The sequence below is a fragment of the Kogia breviceps genome, chromosome 12 (genome assembly GCF_026419965.1).
Source record: "Kogia breviceps isolate mKogBre1 chromosome 12, mKogBre1 haplotype 1, whole genome shotgun sequence".
NCBI lineage: Eukaryota > Metazoa > Chordata > Mammalia > Artiodactyla > Physeteridae > Kogia > Kogia breviceps.
In genome coordinates, this window is record NC_081321.1 from 94,070,530 (window position 1) to 94,091,736 (window position 21,207).

General features: G+C 57.4%; 1 protein-coding gene across 3 annotated transcripts; it reads right to left on the bottom strand.

Moving 5' to 3' along the window:
• Positions 1–541: 541 nt before the first annotated feature.
• Positions 542–20,931, bottom strand: CBX7 (chromobox 7). 3 transcript variants are annotated; one of them, XM_059082429.2, is made up of 6 exons: positions 20,786–20,931; positions 18,509–18,552; positions 10,981–11,046; positions 6,847–6,913; positions 4,159–4,231; positions 542–3,765 (listed from the first exon to the last, which is right to left on the bottom strand). In XM_059082429.2, exons 1-6 carry the CDS (start codon positions 20,852–20,854, stop codon positions 3,608–3,610), a joined length of 477 nt encoding a protein of 158 aa, XP_058938412.1. In that variant the 5' UTR covers positions 20,855–20,931; the 3' UTR covers positions 542–3,607. The 3 variants fall into 3 exon arrangements, with proteins under 3 accessions (XP_058938412.1, XP_058938411.1, XP_058938410.1); XM_059082428.2 differs by having other exon boundaries at positions 542–3,762; positions 4,159–4,510; positions 20,786–20,911; XM_059082427.2 differs by having other exon boundaries at positions 4,159–4,510; positions 20,786–20,911.
• Positions 20,932–21,207: the final 276 nt, after the last annotated feature.

Sequence of the window (21,207 nt, forward strand, 5' to 3'; positions counted from 1 at the left end):
AAACATTAGGGATAAAGGGTACAAGAAACTTGACCACTAGAATCCCCTGACCTCTCTGGCTGGCATCGGAAGACGGCTGACTACCTGGTGACCAAGTAAGGGCTTCACCTGAGGCAGATACTCCTCAAGATCGCACGTTTCCTTCTCAGTTCACCTTCGCCTCCCCTTCCTTTTCCCAGCATTGACCAGGCAGGGGAGCACCGTCCTTACCCAGGAGGAAATAACTTACCCACCGGAAGACTTGCAAGACCAACAGATACACAGGAACAGGAGCGTCAAGAACACGTGTGGGGCTGGACTTGAGGGTCTGCGACTTCGAGGGGAAAATTAACCGGACAGGGAGAATGTACGGACATGAGAGCATCTATCTCCACGTCTCAGGATTTGGCAAGCTGACTAGGACACCCGGCGCCAGCCCCAAGCACTGCCAAGATGGCTCTGGGGGGGCCTGGGAGGTCTGGCGGGCTCACCCCCAGGGCTGCAGCTCTTTTCTCGGCACAGCTGTGACACCATCACAGGCAATGATCGGATGCCCAAGAGCTTTTTTTTAAAATCATCTTTAATGTAGTTTTAATATTTTTTTGCCTCATTTACCAGATAAATCATCTAAATAAATAGATGCTGTACAGTCTCTTACCAATATCAGTACAAAAATAAAACCACGCTCTGCATCTGCTCTAGCTCTCCCCGCACACACTCACTCTGAAACGGCGTGTGCTTGGAATTGACTCGCGCCCCCGACCCCTCCCCAATACATTCATTTAGTCTGAACAAAGCTCAACGCTCATTCTGTGCAAAGGAAGCGTTCTTGTGCTGAGACCCGGAGGCCAGGCTGGCCAGTTATAAAGCAAAAGCGAAACCACCTGACGAGCCAAGCGCCCTCCCCCGGGGCAGGAGCCCCGGGGAAGCTGGTGGAGGGACCGCCATCCTAAGAGCGGCGGTGATTCCCGAGTGGCTCGCGGCGTTACCAGGGGCCGCGCCATGGGCGGAGAATATGCCCCTCGCCCCACCCCACCGCAAAAGAAAAGTACCAACCGGTCTCTCTACATTCAAAACAGGTGGGGCTGGGGGAAGGAAAGGCAGGTGGTCCAACTTTTTCAACGCCCACCCCCAAGTGAGTACTGGCCTTCTCGGGTGGCAGCGGGGTGGGAGGTCGTGCCCGCCTTGCCCCCTCTCACTCCAAGGCCCTCTGGGACGCTCAGGGCTGGAGGAGTCCTGCAAGGCCACTTCCAGCCCCTCACAGAGGTCACCGTCCTGGGTCCTGGGCAGGAAGGTCCTAACAGCCTGCAGCCCTTGCCCCAGGGAGCCCCGCGGGCTGTGAAGGGCTGAGAGAGAGGCTAGAAGCGCTCCTCTGGGGCAGCCGCCTCATCCCACAAGAGAGCCCCCAGCCCCGCAAACTACACAAACAGCTCTTCAAAGTGAGGCAGGAGGAGGCCACATGTGCCCTGGGGGCTGGGCAGCGTGACTTCTCTTGGAAGCTGCCAGCGAGTCCCGAGCCAGGGCGCACAGCTTTCTGTCAGCGCGACACCCCTGCCCGCCACCCCCCCCTCTGCCGGGAGCCCCCGATCTGGGACAGCTTCCCACTCAGGCTGCCCTTCCCCTCTCCAGGCTCCCGTAGCTGGGCACGTTCCCCGCCGCCCCTCCTTTCCCTGGTCCACCCCCAGACTCCCCTAGACACAACCCCTAACCTGGAGGTGAATCGAGTCATGGGGTGGGGGGGGAGGAAGCCAGCCCCCAATGGAAGCACTGAATTGACCCTGGACAATGAAGGATTAAGGAGGAAGGGGCGACAGACACTCAGGGATCTGGGATCTTGCCAGCAAGGCACCCCAAACAAAAATGGGGTGCAGGCTGTCTTTGGTTTGGGAACTTGGGAAGAAGGGGTCTGGGGGAAGAACTGCCCTAGTCGAGCCTCAGCAGGATTCTGCCCTCTTCCTCAGGACAAAGCAGAGCGTGGAGACAGCCCTGGGGGAGGGACCCGAGTGCCTGGTCTGACAACGGGGAGAGGAGAGGGGGCCAGCCTTTCACTTGCTCCCCTGGTGCCCACCCCCAATCTGACTTTTACTCCCCTGCAGGACCCGGACAGGGGAGAAGTCACTCCTTACTGCCAGGGGAGCCACTAGTCTACAGGGGCACGTCTGTGCAAACCAGAAACAGAGCGCCCCTCTTCTGGCAGACACAGGCCCCTGCCAGGGTGGGGGGCTCGTGCACAGCCTGACCCATCACCCACTACAGCCTGACCACAGGAAGACATGGCAGAGGTCCCGCCGCAGAGAAACAAGTTTAGCCCCAGCTGCAGCACTGAGGGTGGATGGGGGGGAGACCCAGAATGGGAGGAGGAAGGGTGTCAGGAGTTGAGGGCTGCCCTGAGAAGGTGGTGGGACGCTTCCTCCCTCCCTGACCACCCACGCCCATGCCTGGTTGGCTGATTTGAAGGGGAGGGCAGAAGAAGAGGGGAGACAGAAGAGCTGGAAAGTCACCTGAGTCAGAGAGAACAGGAGCCCCGGGGGTGGGGGGACAGGGCACAAGTGCCTCAGACCTCGCGCCGGTGCACAGCACACACGCACACGCTTGCACACCTGTGGCTGCCCAGGTGACACCACAAGACTGCATCCGCACGCCCGGAGCGTCGGAGGCCATCCAGCTGCCCCCTGGCCGGAGCCTTGCCCTCCACTGACAGCTATCCACGCTGACTCGGATAGGTCCTGTCAGGCAAAGCGCTGTGCAAGGTGGGATGAGCGGGGCTGCCTACAGCAAGCTCTTCTGTGCCGTCAATCACTCCCCCCCCCCCCGCCCCATCCACCCGGTCAGGAGGCTTGCAAGACCCACTGCACACGTCTGCGGACCGGCGCATGCAGTCACGAGGGCGCGAGGGGTAGTGTGCACACACCTGCAGGGCTGGGTGTGCAAGTGAGCGGTTTGCACGGGCCAGGTGATGGAGCTGGGGCGGGTAGCTCTCAGCGGAAGGGGCTTAGCTGGCAGCTGCCCCCAGGGGAAAGGAGAGACCTTTCTGAAGGGGTGGGACGTGCCCAGCAATCTCAAACCCCTCCCAGCCCCTTAGCTCTGTGACCCAATCACTTTTCGTCAAAGCCAGCCTCCATATCCCCCCGCAAAGCTGGAGTGGAAAGTTAAAAATAAAGACCCCTCCCCAAACACACACACACACACACACACACACACACACACACACAAAGGCAAAGGGGAAACCAACCAGAAAGGCTGGGGTGGGCTGCTTAAGGGGAGGGTTCAGGCCTTCCCATCCTCCTTTAGTCCTGGGGACCAGCTGCTGTCTCTCTAGAGAAGAATGGTGAGGGAGGTGTCCAGAGGAGGCCGGTCCTGTCCCCACCCTACCCTGGAGATGGTACCCCAAGTGACAGAGCAGTGCCAGGCCTCCGCAGGCCCAGCCCTGACACAGACCCAAGGCTGCCCTGTAAACGTCCGCACAGAGAAAGGGGCGGGGCGGTGGGAGAGTGTTGGGACCTTCCCCCGTTCTCCTCGTCAATGTTTCTTTAAATAAAATAATTACCCACCCCAACCCCTCCCCATTTCTGGAAGTCCCCACCCCAAGCCCAAAAGAAAACAGTTGAAGAAGAGTAAAAATGGTGACTCAGAACTTCCCGCTGCGGTCTCGGAAGAAGCCCTCAGCTGCCTGGGCCTCGCGGAAGGTGACGGTGATGGAGTTGGCGGTGATATCGGTCACTGTCACTTCACTTGAGGGGAGCGTGGGTGTCCAGGAGGGGGGCCCCTCGGCCAGATCTGCATCTGCTGCAGCCACGGGACAGAGACACACAGACAGACGGGGGACAGCGTTGGCAACAAGGTGGGGAAGGTGGGCGTGGGTGGCAGCTTGTCGACCACCTCCCACCCCACCCCCAACACCTGATCTTCTTCCGAGTCTCCAGCCAGGTCAGGGCCTAGTTCAAGGCTGGACACACAGGAAGACATCACTACATGTACCTTCCCTGGCTGGACACGAACTCAGCCTGAGTGGGGCCACGGAAAGAGCTCTGGGCTTGGTGCCAGGGTCCCTGCAGGCTATGTGGCCTCAGGAGCACCCAGGCCCTCTCGGGGCCTTGGACCAGCTGGACCTGATGACTCTAGGGACCCTTCCAGCTCTGAGGGTCCCTGGGTCTGAGCCTCGGGGCTGGGCCGCCTTACCCTCCTCTTCAGGGGGCTGCTCAGCAGGCTCCCACTCGCTGGCCGCCTGCAGGACGTCCGGGGCCGGTGACTCCTGCAGGAAGAGCTCCCGTCGATGGCTGTGACTCTCCAGGTTGGGCCCGCGGGGCGGGAACTTCTTGCGTGAGAGCCGCAGGTACTTGTGGGCCTTGCGGGGCTTGCGGAGCGGGAAGGGCAGGGTGGGCACCAAGGGGCCCTTGTCCACCAGCTCGGGTGCCCCCGCCTTGACCACCCCCTCGGGGCTCCCGCTGCCGAGTGGGCGCGTCAGGGAGAAGCAGAGCTTCTCCTTGCCCTTGGCCTTGTGGGAGCTCCGCAGGTCCATGCTGTACAGCCGCTGCGGGGGCAAGCCAGGGCACGGCGGATCAGCCCTGCCCTCCCACCCACTGCCGCGCCTTTGCTCGGGGTGGCCCTCCCGCCCGGGGTCCTCTTCCCCATGTTGCAGGGCTCAGAGCCAGCCAGCATCCCGCCCCTCACCCCAGCCCGGGGCGCTCCCCTGACCAGCCCCAGCCCCGGGGCCTGGCCCGGCTCAGCCTTCCTCTTGGCCTCACAGCGCGGCCTCATCTCCCAGGGCCCTGTAAGTGGCTCAGGGACGGGGCCTCGGGGCACGTTCCTTTGGTCCATGGCAGAGGCACACAAGAGGTGCGAAAAGAAAACTGACCAACAAAAGACACACCTGCATTTATGAGGCAGATAAGGAGTTATTCTTCATGACAGGGAAGGAATCTTTGCTTCTAGAGAACCCCCAAAAGCTGAAACGGCCAGCTCGCTAGGGAAATGGTGTGAGGCACAGGGCTCTGAAGCTTCCTGGGGCAAGTTAACCAGGGGTACACATAGCACTGGGATGCACCATGTCACCCAGCCACAGGAAGGTCTGCCGGCGGCCTGCAGACACCCCTTGATTCCCCCGGGACTCTCCAGGGCTCCGACTGGGCCCAGACCTCTGTTGCCCTGCCTCTTTCTTGCTTAAATGGGCTGGAGGGCACCTTGCTCTGCCATTCAAAGACTGAAGTTTTATAATTTGTGCATCTGTCTTACTGACTTTTGGGGCAAACTTACACAAACCCAAGAAAGGGGCAGACGAATGTGTCCCAAGAAAGGGACATCTGCTAAGAGGCTGGGGGGCCTGGATCACTCTGGGACAGTAGCTTCTCCTGCTACCTGTCACCAGAGGCCAAGAGCTCCCAGGAAGGGAGTGAGGCCGGCAGACAGGACCTGTAGGTCAAACATCCCCAGCTGGGGACAGAGATCCCACGTGCAAGTTCCATTCCTCAGTCCCACCAGCTAATCCCCGTCACTCAGCACGGGGTGCAGGTTGTCATGGTGATAGGAGGAGAGCTGAACTGGGAGGAGACTGTGAAAATACTGCAGTGCTAAGAGGGCTTATCCCATATGCAGCTTTATCAAAACCCACCCCTTTAGCCTGGCTCGTATACCATCACGGGCCTAGTGACTCTCATACAGTTCTGTCCTTCTCTACCTCACCATGACAGGATCACAGCTACTAACTAACGGGTCCAGGAGCGCCAGGACTCAGAGCTGGGTTTTAATCCAGGAGGCTGGACACGCCTCACACCGCACATGGGCCAAGAAGCCTCATTTTTTGGCCTCAGAGTCCGGGGTGGGCCTCATTAGAGCAAGCACAGCAGGCATTCTTATCATCCCGATTTTACAGATGAGAAAACTCAAGCTCAGAGATTTGCCTCAAATCACATGACTACATCACTTCAGACTCCATCCTCTTTGCAGTGCAAACCAGTGAAAGTAGCAAAGTGCCCCCAAGACCTGGGTAACACGGGCTGCCAGTCTTGTGGCAGAGGGCTTCTTCTCACTCAAAATGACACGTTTCTAGGGACTTCTCTGGTGGCGCAGTGGTTGAGGGTCCGCCTGCCAATGCAGGAGACACGGGTTTGAGCCCTGGCTCGGGAAGATCCCACGTGCCGCGGAGCAAGTAAGCCCGTGCGCCATGACTACTGATCCTGCGCTCTAGAGCCCCCGAGCCACAGCTACTGAGCCCGCGTGCTGCAACTACTGAAGCCCGCGCGCCTAGAGCCCGCGCTCCGCAACAAGATAAGCCCCTGCGATGAGAAGCCCGCGCAACGCAACGAAGAGTAGCCCCCGCTCGCCGCAACTAGAGAAAGGCTGCGTGCAGCGACCAACACCCAACGCAGCCAAAAAAATAATAATAATAATTTAAAAAATGACACATTTCTTGACCATTCCAAGGCTATGGTTCCAGAATTCTATGAATCTCCTTTTCTTGGATTCTAAAACTCCAGGCTCCCCTGTCTCCTCAGTTCTAAAGTTTATGCTTCTAAGATTCTCAAATACTACAATTTTGTATTTGGGGGACTTTGAGCATCAAGAGTCTAAGCTTTCAAAATTCTAGGATCCCGTAAGCCATACATCCACCCTCCCTCCCTCCACAGTACCTTCCACCCACAGTGTCTTCCAGGGGCACCAGCCCCACATTCTGACTTCTCCCAACTCCTCCCATTGAAACTCACCCACTAAGTGCCCCGCCCCGCCCCGCCCCACCCCACAGGGTCCTGGGTGGAGCCGAGGAGGGTTAGTGGTTCAGCAGAACCATCCAGCGCAAATGCACGGGTGGGCAGGGGCTGGTGCGAGGATCCCGGGGGCCCTGTGGGTGGCACCAAGAGCTGGTGGGGTTACCTGCAGCAGAAGCCGCTTGGGTTTCGGGCCTCTCTTCCTATACCCCGATGCTCGGTCTCTCTCCTCCCTGGGGTGCAAAGCAGATGGCAGAACAAAAGGAAACACGGTTGACATTTAAGGGAAAGTAAGGCATCCGCTCCACCCAGCTCTCTGCTGTCTACGGGGGAGGGGGGACACCCTCCACAGGCCACCCCCCAATCCTGGGGTAGGGCTCCTCACTTTAGACCATATCAACGGGGTCACGTGTTCAACGCCCAGGGCTGCATCTTCCCATCTGACTAGAGGTGAGGGGCACAGTGAGTGGTCCCGGTTGCTAGAGGTGGGACTCGGGGGACACCTCCAAAAATGTGTGGGGGCTTCACGGCCCCAGGGTCATGCCAGACCTCTGCTCTACATGCACTGGGAACAGCCCCCAAAACAATGTAGTTCCAGTTTCCACTCTTAGGAGACTTCTATAGAAACCTGTCAATTAAATTCGCCTTGAATGCCCCAGGGGGACTAATGAGAATGGCCGAGTCCTTTCGCATGCGAAGTTCTGCCCCCGGGTCTCCCCCCCCAGTCTGGCATCTCCGCGAACCCGGTGGGGAGGACAGGCTCCCATTTGTCTGTATCGTCTGGTTGGGGAAGGGGAGAAAAACTAGCCTGCCTTCAGTCCCCAGTAGATGCCAGACTCTCTGCCGGATGCCTTCCTCACATCACAAACACACAAGGCACAGCCTGAGGACGCAGACAACGCCACACACAACACACAAGACAACACGCCAGAGACCCCGACGATGTGCTGGAAGTGATGGGACAATTCAAAGTCGTTTCACTCTGTTTCACTTCGTTCCACTCATGCCGTCTGTGGCCTCGGGCGAGCCTCTCAGTCTGAGCCAAGCTAAGCCAGTGCATCTGTGGAGCCTGTTTCCACTGTTGGCCCCTCTCGAGGCAGTGGCTGCCACCCCCTGCCAGACATCAGACTCCAGGGACGCTGTGGGGAGAGCGCTCCCTCCCTCCCCACGGAGTCAGCTTCGGCAGGTCTGCCGTGAGGCTCTAGAACCAGCACTTGAGAGAAGCACCCAGGGCATGGGATGCCCACACCAAGACAGGCCTCCCAAGCCCTGGAGGGTGAGGACCTTAACTCAGAGCCCGGTGCTGGGCGCCAGGACACCCTGTTCCAGGCCCAGCTCTACCTGACCCACAGGAGACCTTGGCTGGTCACTTTCCCTCTCTGGCCCTCAGTTTTCTAGTCTGGAGCAAGAGCTTCCCTTCTCAGCTGGTCCCCGGGGCTCCTGGGAGGAGCGAGAGAGGTCCCTGGCATTTCTCAAAATGGGGGGTAGAAAGACTAAAATAATAAAGAGGAGGAGAGAGGGAAGAAAAAAAAAGAGGAAGAGAAGGAAGAAGTAGAAAGAGGGAAAAACGAAAGTACCTTGAGGGAAAAGAATAAGAATAATATGTCTTTATTATATTTGGATAAGTGTTATTTATTATTATTTTTATTATTATGTCCTACACACTTTGTACAAGGCACTGCTCTCAATGCTTTAACCCTCACAGCCACCCTATGAGGGAGGCACAGTTTCTATCCTCATTTTATAGCTAAAGCACAGAGAGGTTAAGTCATTTGCCCAATGCCACAATTCTGACAACTCCTGCCACTGGTGAAGATGCTGAGCTCTGGGCTCCCAGGCCTGACCTTGTCAGGTCTGGGGGCCCAGTCAGGGCCAGGGGGCCAGGTCTGCAGCCCAGACCACATGACCTGGCTTCCCATCTGTAGCACCCCTGCTCCTGCCCTGCAACCGTGGGAGTGGGGGCGGGGGGAAGGGGGGGCTTCCATTCTGTCCAGTCCTTACCTACCCAGGGCCCATCAGTATCCAGGGCTGTGGGGATCGTGGCCCCACCAGCCCTCAGTGCCCCACTGGCCCCTCCCGGGATGCAGGGACTCCCCATTAGAGCCCCCTGGCCCGACTCCTTCTGAGTCTCTTCAAAACCCCACAAAACAGGTGTTAAAATGGTCGTCACCCCGCTTCCATCTCCTTCTCACCAAGACCCAGAGAGAGAGAGAAAGTCAAACCACGCAGTGGGTCTGTAGAAATGCCCAAGCTCCTCATGTGTTCCTTAACCACGGACTTCTCTGACTCATTGAAAGCAACATCCGAATCCTCTACCAGGACTCACGGGGCCCTCCCTGAGCTGCAGGCCCACTCCTTCAGCTTCAGCTGCCCCTGCCCCTGCCCCTCCCCCAGACGCCCCACCCCTGCCCAGCTCACACCACTCCAGCTGGCCACACTCAGAGCCACGCTTGCCTCCATGCAGTTCCTCAGCCCAGGGCCTCTGCATCACTTTCTTGGGTGCTCTTCACCTGGACGGTCTTCTCTAAAATACCTACTGGGGTCCTTCCCTCACTTAGCTCAGGTCTCTGGTCAGATGCCACCACCTAACCATCCCACTGAAAGCAGCGGCCCCGTCCCGACCCTGTCTGTGCAGCCGTCAGCATGTCGGCATCTATACATTCACTGGTGTACTTTTCACTGCAGGTCTCCACGCTGGAATGTAAGCCCCACGAGGGCAGGGACATTTGTTGGTTTTGTTCCTTGCTGGGCCCCAGTCCCTGGAACAGTGCCTGGCACACAGTAGGACCTCAATAAAGATTTGTTGAACAAATGAAAGAATGAACTAGCTGACCCCTAATTACCACCAGGAAGACATCTGCCCCTGTGTGCCCACTCCTAATGGTTTGCGGAGTGCTTTCACACGCCTTTCCTCCCCATGAGAGCCCTTGAGGTCAGCACTGTTCTCCCCATTTCACAGACAGAGAAGCTGAGGCTCGGAGAGGAAAAAGGCCCTGTGCAGCACCTCGCAGCTGGTGAGTGGAAGAGCCAGGATTTGATCCAGGCCTTTGACACCTGCCCAGTGCTCTCCTTACCACAATCCAGGACATTCCACAGGCCTCTCTCAGTGTCACAACCCTTTTGGATCAAGGCCCCACCAGCACTCGGGAACCAGAAAGAAGCTGTGGGACAGGAACGCTGTGATTTTTAAAGGAAAGAGCAGTGGGAACGTTTTCTTTGAATCAGCAGCGGGAGACCTCCTGCGGGAGAAGCGATCAGAAGGGGGCGAGGAGGGGCAGAGGAACAGCATCACTGGGACTCAGGAGCCCCCCCGCCCCCCAGGTTACGTCCTAGTTGGGCTGCCTCCCCGCTGTGAGGATCCTGGACAAGCCCCTTAGCTCTTCAGAGCCTTGGTCTCCTCATCTGTCAAATGAGACCCTCATCCCTGTCTCAGGCGGTTATACTAAAAGGAACCAAATAAAAATGATTTTACAAAACGGCCCCGCGCTGTACAGGGTCGATGGGTTGGGGAGAGGCAGGAAGATTGGGCAGCCCGCTGGCAGGGAGGCCAGTAACGCTGGGGCTCACGCAGCAGAAGGGAATGGCTAGATGATGCTCGAAAGGGCCTCCCGCCGGGAGGAACAACAGTTTTGGCAAGAGCTCCCCGCTAAGGTGTGCCGTCGCGGCCCGTCCGGCGCGCTGCCAATCACTGACCAACCCCTGGAAGAGCACCTGCAGCACAGCGCTGGCAGACGCGGCGGTCTGAGACCTGGAGGCAGCTTCGCCCACGGCCTCGCAGCTATAGGAGGTGGCCAAGCAGGAGCGGCCGGAACCCAGCTGTCCTGGCTCCAAAGCCACACTTTCTCCCCTGGCCTTTCTTGAGAGCTTCGTCAAACTTGGTGAGAGGGTCTGTATGGGGGAAGCTCCCTCTGGTCCATCACCGGGCACGACCCATACGGCTGCCCCTCACACGCACGGCATCTCTACGCCCATTTTCACCTTCTTCGTGGCAACTGAAACCCCTGCCTTCTGGGGAAATCGGGGCAGGTGCTATTGGGGGTGGCCTAAAACAGCAGAGAGACAGAGGCCTGGCGTTGTTAGCGGAGCGGCTGACATCACCCAGCAGCAGGAAAGGGACAGGGCCCTTGGCTGCCCTGGGACCTGGTGCCCGGCATCTTCCCCCAGCTGCGGACGAGACCCGGCAGTCCCTGCCAGACCCCTGCCCCCAGTGACCCTTGTTCAGAGCCAAGCCAGCAGCAGCTCCCTACGAAGCCTCACAGCCTGCCTTCCACCCAGCCCCGTGGAAGGCTGAGCCCCTTACTTCTCCTCATAGGCCATGACCAGGCGGGGGTCCAGGATGTGCTCCTCCGGCTCCCACGTGCTGTACCTGGGGAGAGAGACAAGAGGTCAGAGCTGACCTGCCCCCCACCCCGCCACCCCCCATTCAGAGGCCACAGCTGCTCCACCAGGGCCCACCTGCCCGCAGGACTTTGCCCCTTCCTGATCCAGTGTAACTGTCGCCTAATCCCATGAACTGTCCCTGGCTACCAGGGTAGGTCGGAGGCCTCCTGGGGGCTTGCATGACACCAGAACTCCCCTCATTCTGAGCACTGATCACACCACCCTTTAAGTGATTGCGTCCAACTCCGGACTAGATTCCCCATGTTCACTTCAGGTGAAGAGGGCAGGCCCCACATGTCCCCGGATTCCTTTCCTATGAGAGTCAAGAGCACGTGGTGAAGAGCAGCAGCTCTGGAGCCAGACTGCCTGCGTTCAAACCCCAGCTCTGCCCTGGCTAGCTGTACAACTTTAAACAATTTATTCAGTGTCTCTATGCTGATCTCCCCATCTGTAAAGGTCTCTTGTGCTGATTAAACATGTTCATGTATCTAAGTGTTTAGAGCAGCGCCTGGTGCACAGGAAGTGCTCTGTGCTTATTACTGTCACCATCCCTAGCCCCTCTGATGCCCCAGCCCCAGTGGGCCCTCTGCCCAGGCTGAGCTGCTCCCTCCCTCCTTGGAACACATCTGCACCATCAAGGCCAGGTCTGAAGTTCCCTTCTCAGGTGGGGCCTGGCACACAGCAGGAACTTGGTAAATGTTCAGTGACTGAATGCTACAGTGATCCTACAGCAGGCCCTTAGGTCTTTCCACGAGGGACCTTCCACCACTGCCAGGCCAGACAGCATTACCTGATGGGACAGACCTGGGCATTTCCAGAGCTCAGCCATCCTCCTTCCACCTGCACGATTATTTACTTAGTATCTGCCTTTAAATTAGCTCACTTGGGAATTCCCTGGTGGCGCAGTGGTTAAGAATCTGCCTGCCAATGCAGGGGACACGGGTTTGAGCCCACGTCCGGGAAGATCCCACGTGCTGCTGAGCAACTAAGCCCGTGCGCCACAACTACTGGGCCTGCACTCTAGAGCCCACGAGCCACGACTACTGAGTCTGAGCGCCACAAGTACTGAAGCCCGCGCACCTAGAGCCCGTGCTCCACAACAGGAGAGGCCACCGCAATGAGAAGGCCGCGCACCGCAACGTAGAGTAGCCCTGCTCTCCACAACTAGAGAAAGCCCGCGCGCAGCAACGAAGACCCAACACAGCCAAAAATAAATAAATAAATAAATTTATGTATTCAAAAAATTAGCTTGCTTTTAAAAAACATTTTATTTAAAAAGCAAACTCTTTATGACTTCCATAAGTGGAAAAACCAGGATGACTCATCATAAACAGATGCTAATACATAAAAAAAAAAATAATTTAAAAACATATATATGGGGATTCCCCAGTGGCACAGTGGTTAAGAATCCGCCTGCCAATGCAGGGGACACGGGTTCGAGCCCTGGTCTGAGAAGATCCCACATGCTGCTGAGCAACTAAGCCCACGTGCCACAACTACTGAGCCTGAGCTCTTGACCCACAACTACTGAGCCCATGTGCCACAACTACTGAAGCTTGCGCGCCTAGAGCCTGTGCTCTGCAACAAGAGAAGCCACCGCAATGAGAAGCCCGCGCACCGCAACGAAGAGTAGCCCCCGCTTGCTGCAACTAAAGTCCGCACCCAACAACAAAAACCCAACACAGCCAAAAATAAATAAATAAATTTATTTTAAAAAAGAAAGAAAATCATTAAAAAACAGTCCAAGTCCTGAGAACTGTTTTAAATATATATATGTGTGTATAAATATGGGTGTATATATATGCATGCACACAAATACACATACAATCATAAAAATACATATATATGTATGTACATGGGTGTATATAAACAAAACCAAAGCAATGGACTGTGATTCTGGCCAAGACTTCACCCAGGACTGCTGGATATGAAGGGAGGTGAGGGAATTTCCTGGCGGTCCAGTGGTTAGGATGCCGAGTTTTCACTGCCAAGGGCCCGGGTTCAATTCCTGGTTGGGGAACTAAGATCCCACAAGCCACATGGCACAGCCAAAAAATAAATAAATAAAAGAGGGAGGTGAGTAGGTATTAGGGAGGTATTGCGAGCCAGAGAGAGGCCAGGCAGAGCCCCTGCCCCTGCTGCCTTCTACCATCCAAGTTTAAACCTTCATCTTCAACCATCCTGGTTACTGTGAAACCTAAAATTAGTCCAATCAATATTTAAACAACAAGCTGCCCAAGGACAGAACCCTTCTTTCCTTTCTTTCACTGACACTTCTGCACACTTATTTCGTGTCGGGCCCCGTGGACTCAGCAGTGAAGGTCCATGCCCTGAGTGCCACACACCCAGCCTGAACAGGCACCATCACAGCTCCTTTCCTTTGCACGTGCTGTGCTCTCTGCCTGGAGGGCCCCCTTCCTCCAGTGAACTCCTCATCCTTTAAGAATCAGGTCCTTGTAGCTTTTCCCGACATCCTCTCCTAGCTGTCCTACTCCCAGCAGAATGAACCCTCCCCTCAGCTGCTCTCCAGGGCCTTATTATCGCACTTGGCACCTGCCATCCTTATTGGTGAATCATCCTTATTGGTGAATCAAGCTGGTGTCCTGGCTGGCAGGTTGTAACGCCTCGCCAGAGTGCCCAGCCCAGCTCCCAGCCCCCAGGTATTCTGGGAATGGCTGCAGAAGCCACTGAAGAGTTTTGCTCACCCTGGAGAAATGCTGAAAGTGAAACTGAGATTTTTTTTTTTTTATAGTTTGGGTAAAGCCCAAACTGAAAGCAACCAGAAGCTGGCAGAGATTTCAAACCTTCCTCCCCTCCCCCAAACAAAGGTTGAACTTCCTCAACTGTAACTAGTAAGAAGACGGGGAATTTTGTGTTCCTCCAGTGTCCTCTGCCTGGCCCTCCCTTTTTCTCTAGCTGTGGAAGTTTCTCTTCAGTGCTCTAGTCCTCTCTGCCCTGCCCACTTCCCCACTGCCCTGCCCACTTTTTGTTGATGTAGCTGCTCTGTGGTTCCTGGCAAGTCCCTAACCTTCTCTGTAGTTCAGTTTCCTCATCTTAAGAATCACCACCACCACCGTAACAGCCAGGTGCCAGAGCAGACTACTGCAAGGACACATCCATTCCTTATAACACCCTTATGACGTAGGTTACAGATGTTACAAATGAAGAAACTGGGGCAGAGAGGTTAAGCATCTTGCCAAGATCACCGAGCCAGTAAGTGGCCAATCTGTGGTCAGAACTCAGTTGAATCTTGGCCACCCTCTCCCTTTGGATCTCTCGCATGTCAAGGTAAATGGCCCCCCACCGGGCTGTTACATCCATAGGAGAGGGGCACAGTCTGACTGGCCACATCTTCAGTGTCTGACCCGGGGCTTGGCACACAGCGGGTGCAGAGAAAGGGGGAGACTTGGCAGCTGGAGGCCTGGCCCCGTTCGGTGCTGCGGAAAGGCGGGCGGGGGGGCGTTGCACAGGCGCCTCACCCTCTCGGACACCCCGGCCCTCCTAAACAGGAGGCCATCAGCGGACCTCTGCAGTGTGGGGAGCCAGAAGCCACAGCGAGGGCAAACACGCTTTGCGAACAGCCGGGCACAGGCAAGACAGAAGGGCGCAGCCGGCGAGGCCCGCGGCCTGAGACTTCTGGGGCTGGGTCTCCGGGCCGCCCGGTGGGCGGGAACCGAGCGCGGAGCACAGAAGGCTCCACATCGCAGCGCCGTGCGCTCCGCCCCCCGGGGTCGGAAAGCCGCGCGTGCACACGCACGCACGCAGTGCGGGGCCGTGCGCACCAGATTACCCGGCCTACTGATGAGGGGCGGGGCGGGGGCGGGGACGGCGCGCTCCGGCTACGAGGTAAACACGACCACGTGACCGCCCCGCGCACCGCCCCCGCCCCTCCCCGAGCCGGGGTAAACAGGCTAGCGGCCGCCCCTCCTGGGCCCCGCCGCGCAGGCTCCCGCCGTGCCGGGGCGGGGCGCCCTGCAGAGCCAGGTCCGCCCCAGCCCCCGACTCCGATTTAGAGTCGCCCAAATGAGAAGCAGCGAAGCGGACTCCCGAAGGCGGCGGTGAGCAAGTGAGTCCGCTGCTCGGGCCTCCGTTTCCTCATCCGTGAAGCGGACCTACCAATAGTCCCTGTCTTTTAGGGGTGATGTGACGATTAGATGTGTTAAGCCACATAAAGCACTTAGAGCAGTGTGGTACATAATAAAAGCAAACAAGCATTTATTAAATCAATATCAAAAGCCTGGAGAGCGCAAACACACACCTGCCAGGGCCAAAGCGAGGACTCTGTGCTGCCACTAATCAACCTGGCCTTGGAGGAGAAAGAGCCTCCTCTGCGTCTGGCACTGTTACAAACCCTTTCTTGTCTCAGGCAGCCTTCCACAGGGCTCCGTGAGGCTAGGGCCCCATTTTACAGGTGGGGAAATGGAGGTGCCCATAGTTCAAATCGTCCTACCTTTATGACCCGGGGCAAGGACGCCTCTCCTGAGGGTTTCTGTCTCCCCATCTGTACAATGGGTTGCCGTTAGGCAATTACGTGGGCCAATGCCTGATCTTAATAGGGGCTTACTGATAGGCAGCCTGGTTATTGCTGTACCCTGATACACTGATAATATCACTACTGAAGCTCTATGGAGGCGGTCCTCCCCGCAAATGGGGTAGCATTCACAAGTGGGTAAGAACGGAGGGAAGGAAAGCGTTTCCAGAGAGGAGCCGCAGGGTCCTGGGCAGGCTGAGATGAGAGTGGGGCGTCTGAGCATCTCTGTGGTGCTGACAGCATGTAGCTGATTATTTAACATCCTCTGCCCTGTGCCCCCAGCCCCTCCCTGTGCCATTTGCTGTTCCTTCCAGAACAAGCAAGATAGCTCCTCTACCCCATCTGCTGGGGAGGAAGGGCAGTCATTTGTCTGCTGTTGGGGAGATAAAAGAGGCAAAGCACCCAAAGGTTTAACAGGGGCCTGGCACAGAGTGAGTGTCCGTTTAAATCATGGCTTCTGTTATTAACATAAGCCTCCCTGCCCCGGGGGGGGGGGGGAGGGTGCTGGGGAGCAGGAGAATCTGACTCCCCTCCCACCCAGGCTATCACTGCCCTAGCCAGGGCTCCCAGGCCCGCAGGGAGCGGCCTGCCCAACTACCTACTCCCCACCCTCTTTCTCAGCCTCTTCTTCAAGCAAGGGCCCCTGAGGACGAGAGACTGAAGACCAAGTGGGTTACAAAGGAGCCCTGGTTCTCCTGATTCTCCCTGTGACTGAACCTGTTTTCCCCCAAGTGAAGTGGGGTGGCACAGTGGATGACATAAAGTAGGCACCATGCTGCACCGGGTTGGCAGTTATATTAGTGTATATAACTCCTCTCTCTGGGCCTCAGTTTCCCCATTTGAAAAATGAGAGGACTGATCTCAATGATTGCTAAGGCTACTTTGGGCTCCTGTGAGGAGTAGACGCCCCCAGACCCCTCTCCCGGCTGCGGGGAGACCTAGAAGCCTGAGCTGTGTAACTTACTGTTAATAGCAAACGTTCACTAAGTGCTTGGTCTGGGCTAAGCATGCATCAGGTACTCTATATCCATCATCTAATCCTCACAACACTGTTGTACTGGAGGATTTATTCCAATCTGGAGATGGAAGCAGAGATCCTGCCGTGTTGGGGACTTGCTCAAGGCCTCTCAGCTGTCTAACTGTGAGCCAGGCCAGGAACCCAGGATCAAAGTATGGGGAGCCAGAATTGTCCCAGGTCATCTAGCCAAGCAGGGCTTCCAGAACTCCCTTGGAGGGGGGGTGTCACAAAAAGCAGTCATGAGGGCCCATCTGGTGGTCTCAGCCTGTTAGGAAACAAGTGGGCCCCAGGGTCAGGGGCACAGGCCAGGAGAACCATGGAGGGACTGCTCTTGGAATGCCAGGTCCTTCCCCTGACTGAAGCTCTGATGGGCAGACGTATTCATTCAGGATTAATAGAAGTGGGGGAAAGAACTTGAAATAGATAAAAACCTCTGTTTAGAGAAGGGAGTCTACAGAGCAGGAAAAATAGCCAACGGTGCCTTGAAGGCCAACAGGCTGGTGTCCCACTGGGACGCAATGCCTTCTGGCGCAGAAGCTAAGAGGGGAGTGAGTACCCAGGGAGTGTGCCCACCCTGAACATCTTCCTTTTCTAGCTTTCCAACTCCTCTTACCAGCCCCTTCACCCAGACCAGAAGCCCACCTTCATCTGCCCAGTGGAGGAGGGGATTATCCTTCAGTCCCAGGGGGTTTGGAAGGGGCAGCAGGAATGGATGAATGCATTATCTGGTTAACCAGCCACCAACCCTAACCATCAGAATGCCTGCAGGCCATCCTGAACACACCCCCAGGCCTTTCACCCCACAAAGTGAAGGAGCCTGTGAGAAGAGAGCAGGGCCTGGACTACTGAACCCATTTTGCAGAGAGAGACGCTGAGGCAGCATGGCCTGTCTTCCTCTCTGCTGTCTCTCACCACTGCGTGTCCAAGACACTCCCAGGACCCAAATACCAGGTCAGCCCCCAACACCAGCACAGCAGAAAGTCCCTGGCACAGACAGCAGGGGCTCCGGATGTGGGGGGGTGGGATTCCAGGAGTCAGTCTCTAGGAGGCAGGGCTGGGAGGTGGGGCACCCACAGACCAATGGGGAGGCCCCACGACCTGCTCCTTCCCTCCCCTCCCCCAACAATTCCCCGCTGGGAGGTGATTGGTTGGTGAGAAGGTTCCTGATTGGGCCTCGGCGGAGAGGTGGGGCAACTGGGAGAGGTCCGAGACCCAGCTCCCTGGCCCCCCCAACCGGGAGATGAAGGAGGCACAGAAGAGACACCTGAAGATGGAGAGGCCCAGTTCAACTCTCAACTCTGCCTCCACTTGCTGTGTGACCTAAGGCAAGCTGCTTACCTTCTCTGAGCCTGTTTCCTCGTCTTTAGAGATCAGGACCACAGCTGCCTCACAAGGCTATACAGGAGCCTGCTCTGTAGACTGGAGAGTGCTGTCCAAAGGTGGGCTCTGCCCCTGGCTGTATGGCACTGAGGACTCATGCCCCACTGGCTAGACTTGTCTTGCCCAACTCCACAAACCCCCACCCGGCACTGTACTTGCTGCAGCTTGAGTGCCCCTCCACCTTGCAGGCAGCCATCTCTGAAGCCAAGATGCTGGGCCTTCACCTCCTAGGTGCCGGGAAAGGCCAGAAGCAGGGGAGCAGAGGGTCCCACCAGAAGGTGGAGTGCAACACTGAATGGGGCCCATGAGAAGAGAAGCTGGGGCCCACCTTCACCCTCATGTGCTCTAAGCCCCTCAGCTGGCCGAGGGGAAACGGAGGCCCAGAGAAGAGGATGATTAATCAAGGTCTGCTGGCCAATTACTAGAGCAGCTGGAGTGAAAAGTGAGGCTGAAGAAAGGGTAAAAGGTGGATGAAAGGATGTACAGGTAGGCGGACAGACACACACAAAGGAGCCTTACTTTGGGGGCCATCCTTTCCACTTCACCAGATATTCGACTTTACCCTGGGAAGAAGGAGAGAAGAAGTAGACACAGTGAGATACACAGATGCCCCTACAACCACTTGCGTGACACTAAGGCCCAATCCCCTCTGCAGACAGAAGTCCCCCGACACATACACACTGTCAGGGACGCCCCCCACAAGATCCCCACCAACCAGAGATCCTCAAACTGACCCCCCCCAGACCGTCCTCCCTACTAGAACACAGGCATGCACTGGGCCCCAAACACCTCTGGGGCTCCTGTGGCGGAAGCTTGGAGCCCATGTCACGTGTGGGGAAACTGAGACCGTGTGGGGATATGCATGGCCAAAGATCCAGGTCCGGTATCCCGGTGCTAAGACCATAATTCTCTTTTCTTTTTCGATTAGAAGACTCTCCAAGTCCTAGAATACTCCTCCCTGGCGTGTCCCACATGGCTCTAGCCCCATCAGCCCCCTCCCTGTGAGAGGCTGCCTCTGGGCCAGAGGTGACAGGCTAGTGAATCCAAGACTGTCAACTCACTCTCAAGTCAAAAGACCCTGGCAGGACCCCGGAGAAGGCTGACAAAGTCTCCACCTTGAGAAAGGGTGATCGCCCCGCCAGCAGTTAGAAAATAGAGCCAGGTTCCTCCCTCCCTCAAAGGTGACAGGGGCCTTTAAAAGTTCCCAGTCCAACCCCATCTGATGGGTGATACCCCGCCACACTGGAACTTGAAGACCAAGATATGTCACCTCCTCAAAGAGGCCTGCCCTGGCCACCCTTCCCAACACCCTCCCTGCCGCCTTCCAGTAGTTCTCTTTCTGTGTGGCACACAGCCCCCCCTGGAAAGCATTTATATTTATTTCCTCTTTCAATGTGTGTCTCCGCTGCCAAAATGGCAGCTCCACGAGGGAAGGAGCTCCCTCCCCGGGGCTTAGAATGGTGCCTGGTGCACAGAGATACTCAATAAATACATTTTGAATGAATGGCGGAAGCAATGATGCTTCTCACTCTCTGGCACTACCCCTCAGGCCCCACGTAGAAGCGGGTAATTACTGTACCTGCTGAGGCTACACTGTGTGGAAAACATTGGGCTTTGAGGAACAAATTCAAATCGAGGAAACCCTGAGGGAAGGGAGGAGGAGGGGCAGCCCCAACTTGAAGACAGAGCTCAACCCCAGTGGAGTTGGGGAAGAAAAGAAGGTCATGGCCCACCTTGACTGTCACCCTTAGCCCAAGAGATGCCGGGACTGAGTTTTCTCTCTTGAAAGATGAGCTGGCAAACAACCAACCTGAGCTCCTGCTCTACACCCATCTCTAATTTGCTGTGTGACCTTGACCAGGTCACTTCCCCAGCCAGGGCCTCAGTTTGTGCCTTCGTCAAATGGGAGGAGATGAACTCTAAGACCCCTCCCGGCCCTGCCGCTAGAGCCTCCCATGGGGCTGCAGGGAGGAGATAAGGGAAAAGGATAGTGGTGAGTGCCGGGGCAGGAACTTTCCCCAAAGCCTTCCATCTCCAACCTCCAGTCTGGGGCCAGACCACTTTGCAGACGTGTGCACACAAAATGTGCACGGCCAAAGTCCAGGCCCGAGGCGCGGGGACCGAACCTAGCAGAACAGACGCCTCCTTAAATTGCAGGGTGTATGTTTTGGAGGCGAAGGCAAAGGGGGAGGAGCTCTGAGGATGCCCCAGCGCCGTAGGCGGCTCCACGGAGCCGGCCGGGCGGGGCTGGGAGTTGGGGAGGGGAAGACAGAGGGGTGTGCACTGGAAGTGGGGGAGAGACGTGGAGGTGGGGGTGTGGAGGGGATCGAAGTCCAGCAGTTAGACTTAAGAGGCGGGAGGACGCTTTTCCAAAGCTCCGCCTCCAACTTCAAAGGACTTGGCACCAAGAGTCCAGAGTCCTGAGTTCGAGACCCAGCTCCAACGCAAACACACTAGGCAAGCTGTTTCTTCAACTCGGGCCTCAGTCTCCCCATATTTAGAATAAGGGGAGGATGAGAAAGGATGGCGTTCAGGATCCCTACAGTCCGATCCTAACCTCTAGCTCTGGCGGACTCAGCTGCCCCTAGCATCCCGGGGCGACAACTTTTATTCTACTCTTTCTACAAGGTGGCCGGGGAAACTGAGGCACGGGCTGGGGATACGAGCCCGGCAGCGCGGGGCTGCCTGCCCACCCCCCGCTCCACTTTCTCCCTCGCCTCCAGCGCGGAGGGGACGGTGCTGGGGACAGGAGGGGACTCCACAGGGGTCCTGGGAACCGCCCCCGGGCAGCCTCACCTTCCGCACGCGCTTCTTCCGGATGCTCTCTACGGCGAACACCTGCTCGCCGATGGCTGACAGCTCCATGCGGGGCGGCAGGCGAGCGGGCCCGGGGCCGGGCCGGGCCGGGCCGGGGGCGGAGCTGCGGGGCCGCGGCTGCGGCGCGCGATGCTCGGGCCGGCGGGGTCCCAGTCACCCTCGCCCGGGCGCGCACGCGCACGCGCACGCGCGCACACCCCCTCGCGCTCCCTCACGCCGCCGACGTTCCATTTTTGAACCTGCGCAACGTTTTCCTCGGCGCGCGCGAGCCGGCGAGCGAGCGCGCGGGGCGGGGGCGGAGCGGGGGCTCGGCTCTCGCCAGGCAGGTCACGCCCCTCCTCCATCGGCTCCGCCCCCCGCTTGGTCCCGCCCCCTCTGGAGCTCCGCTCCGCCTGGGCCGT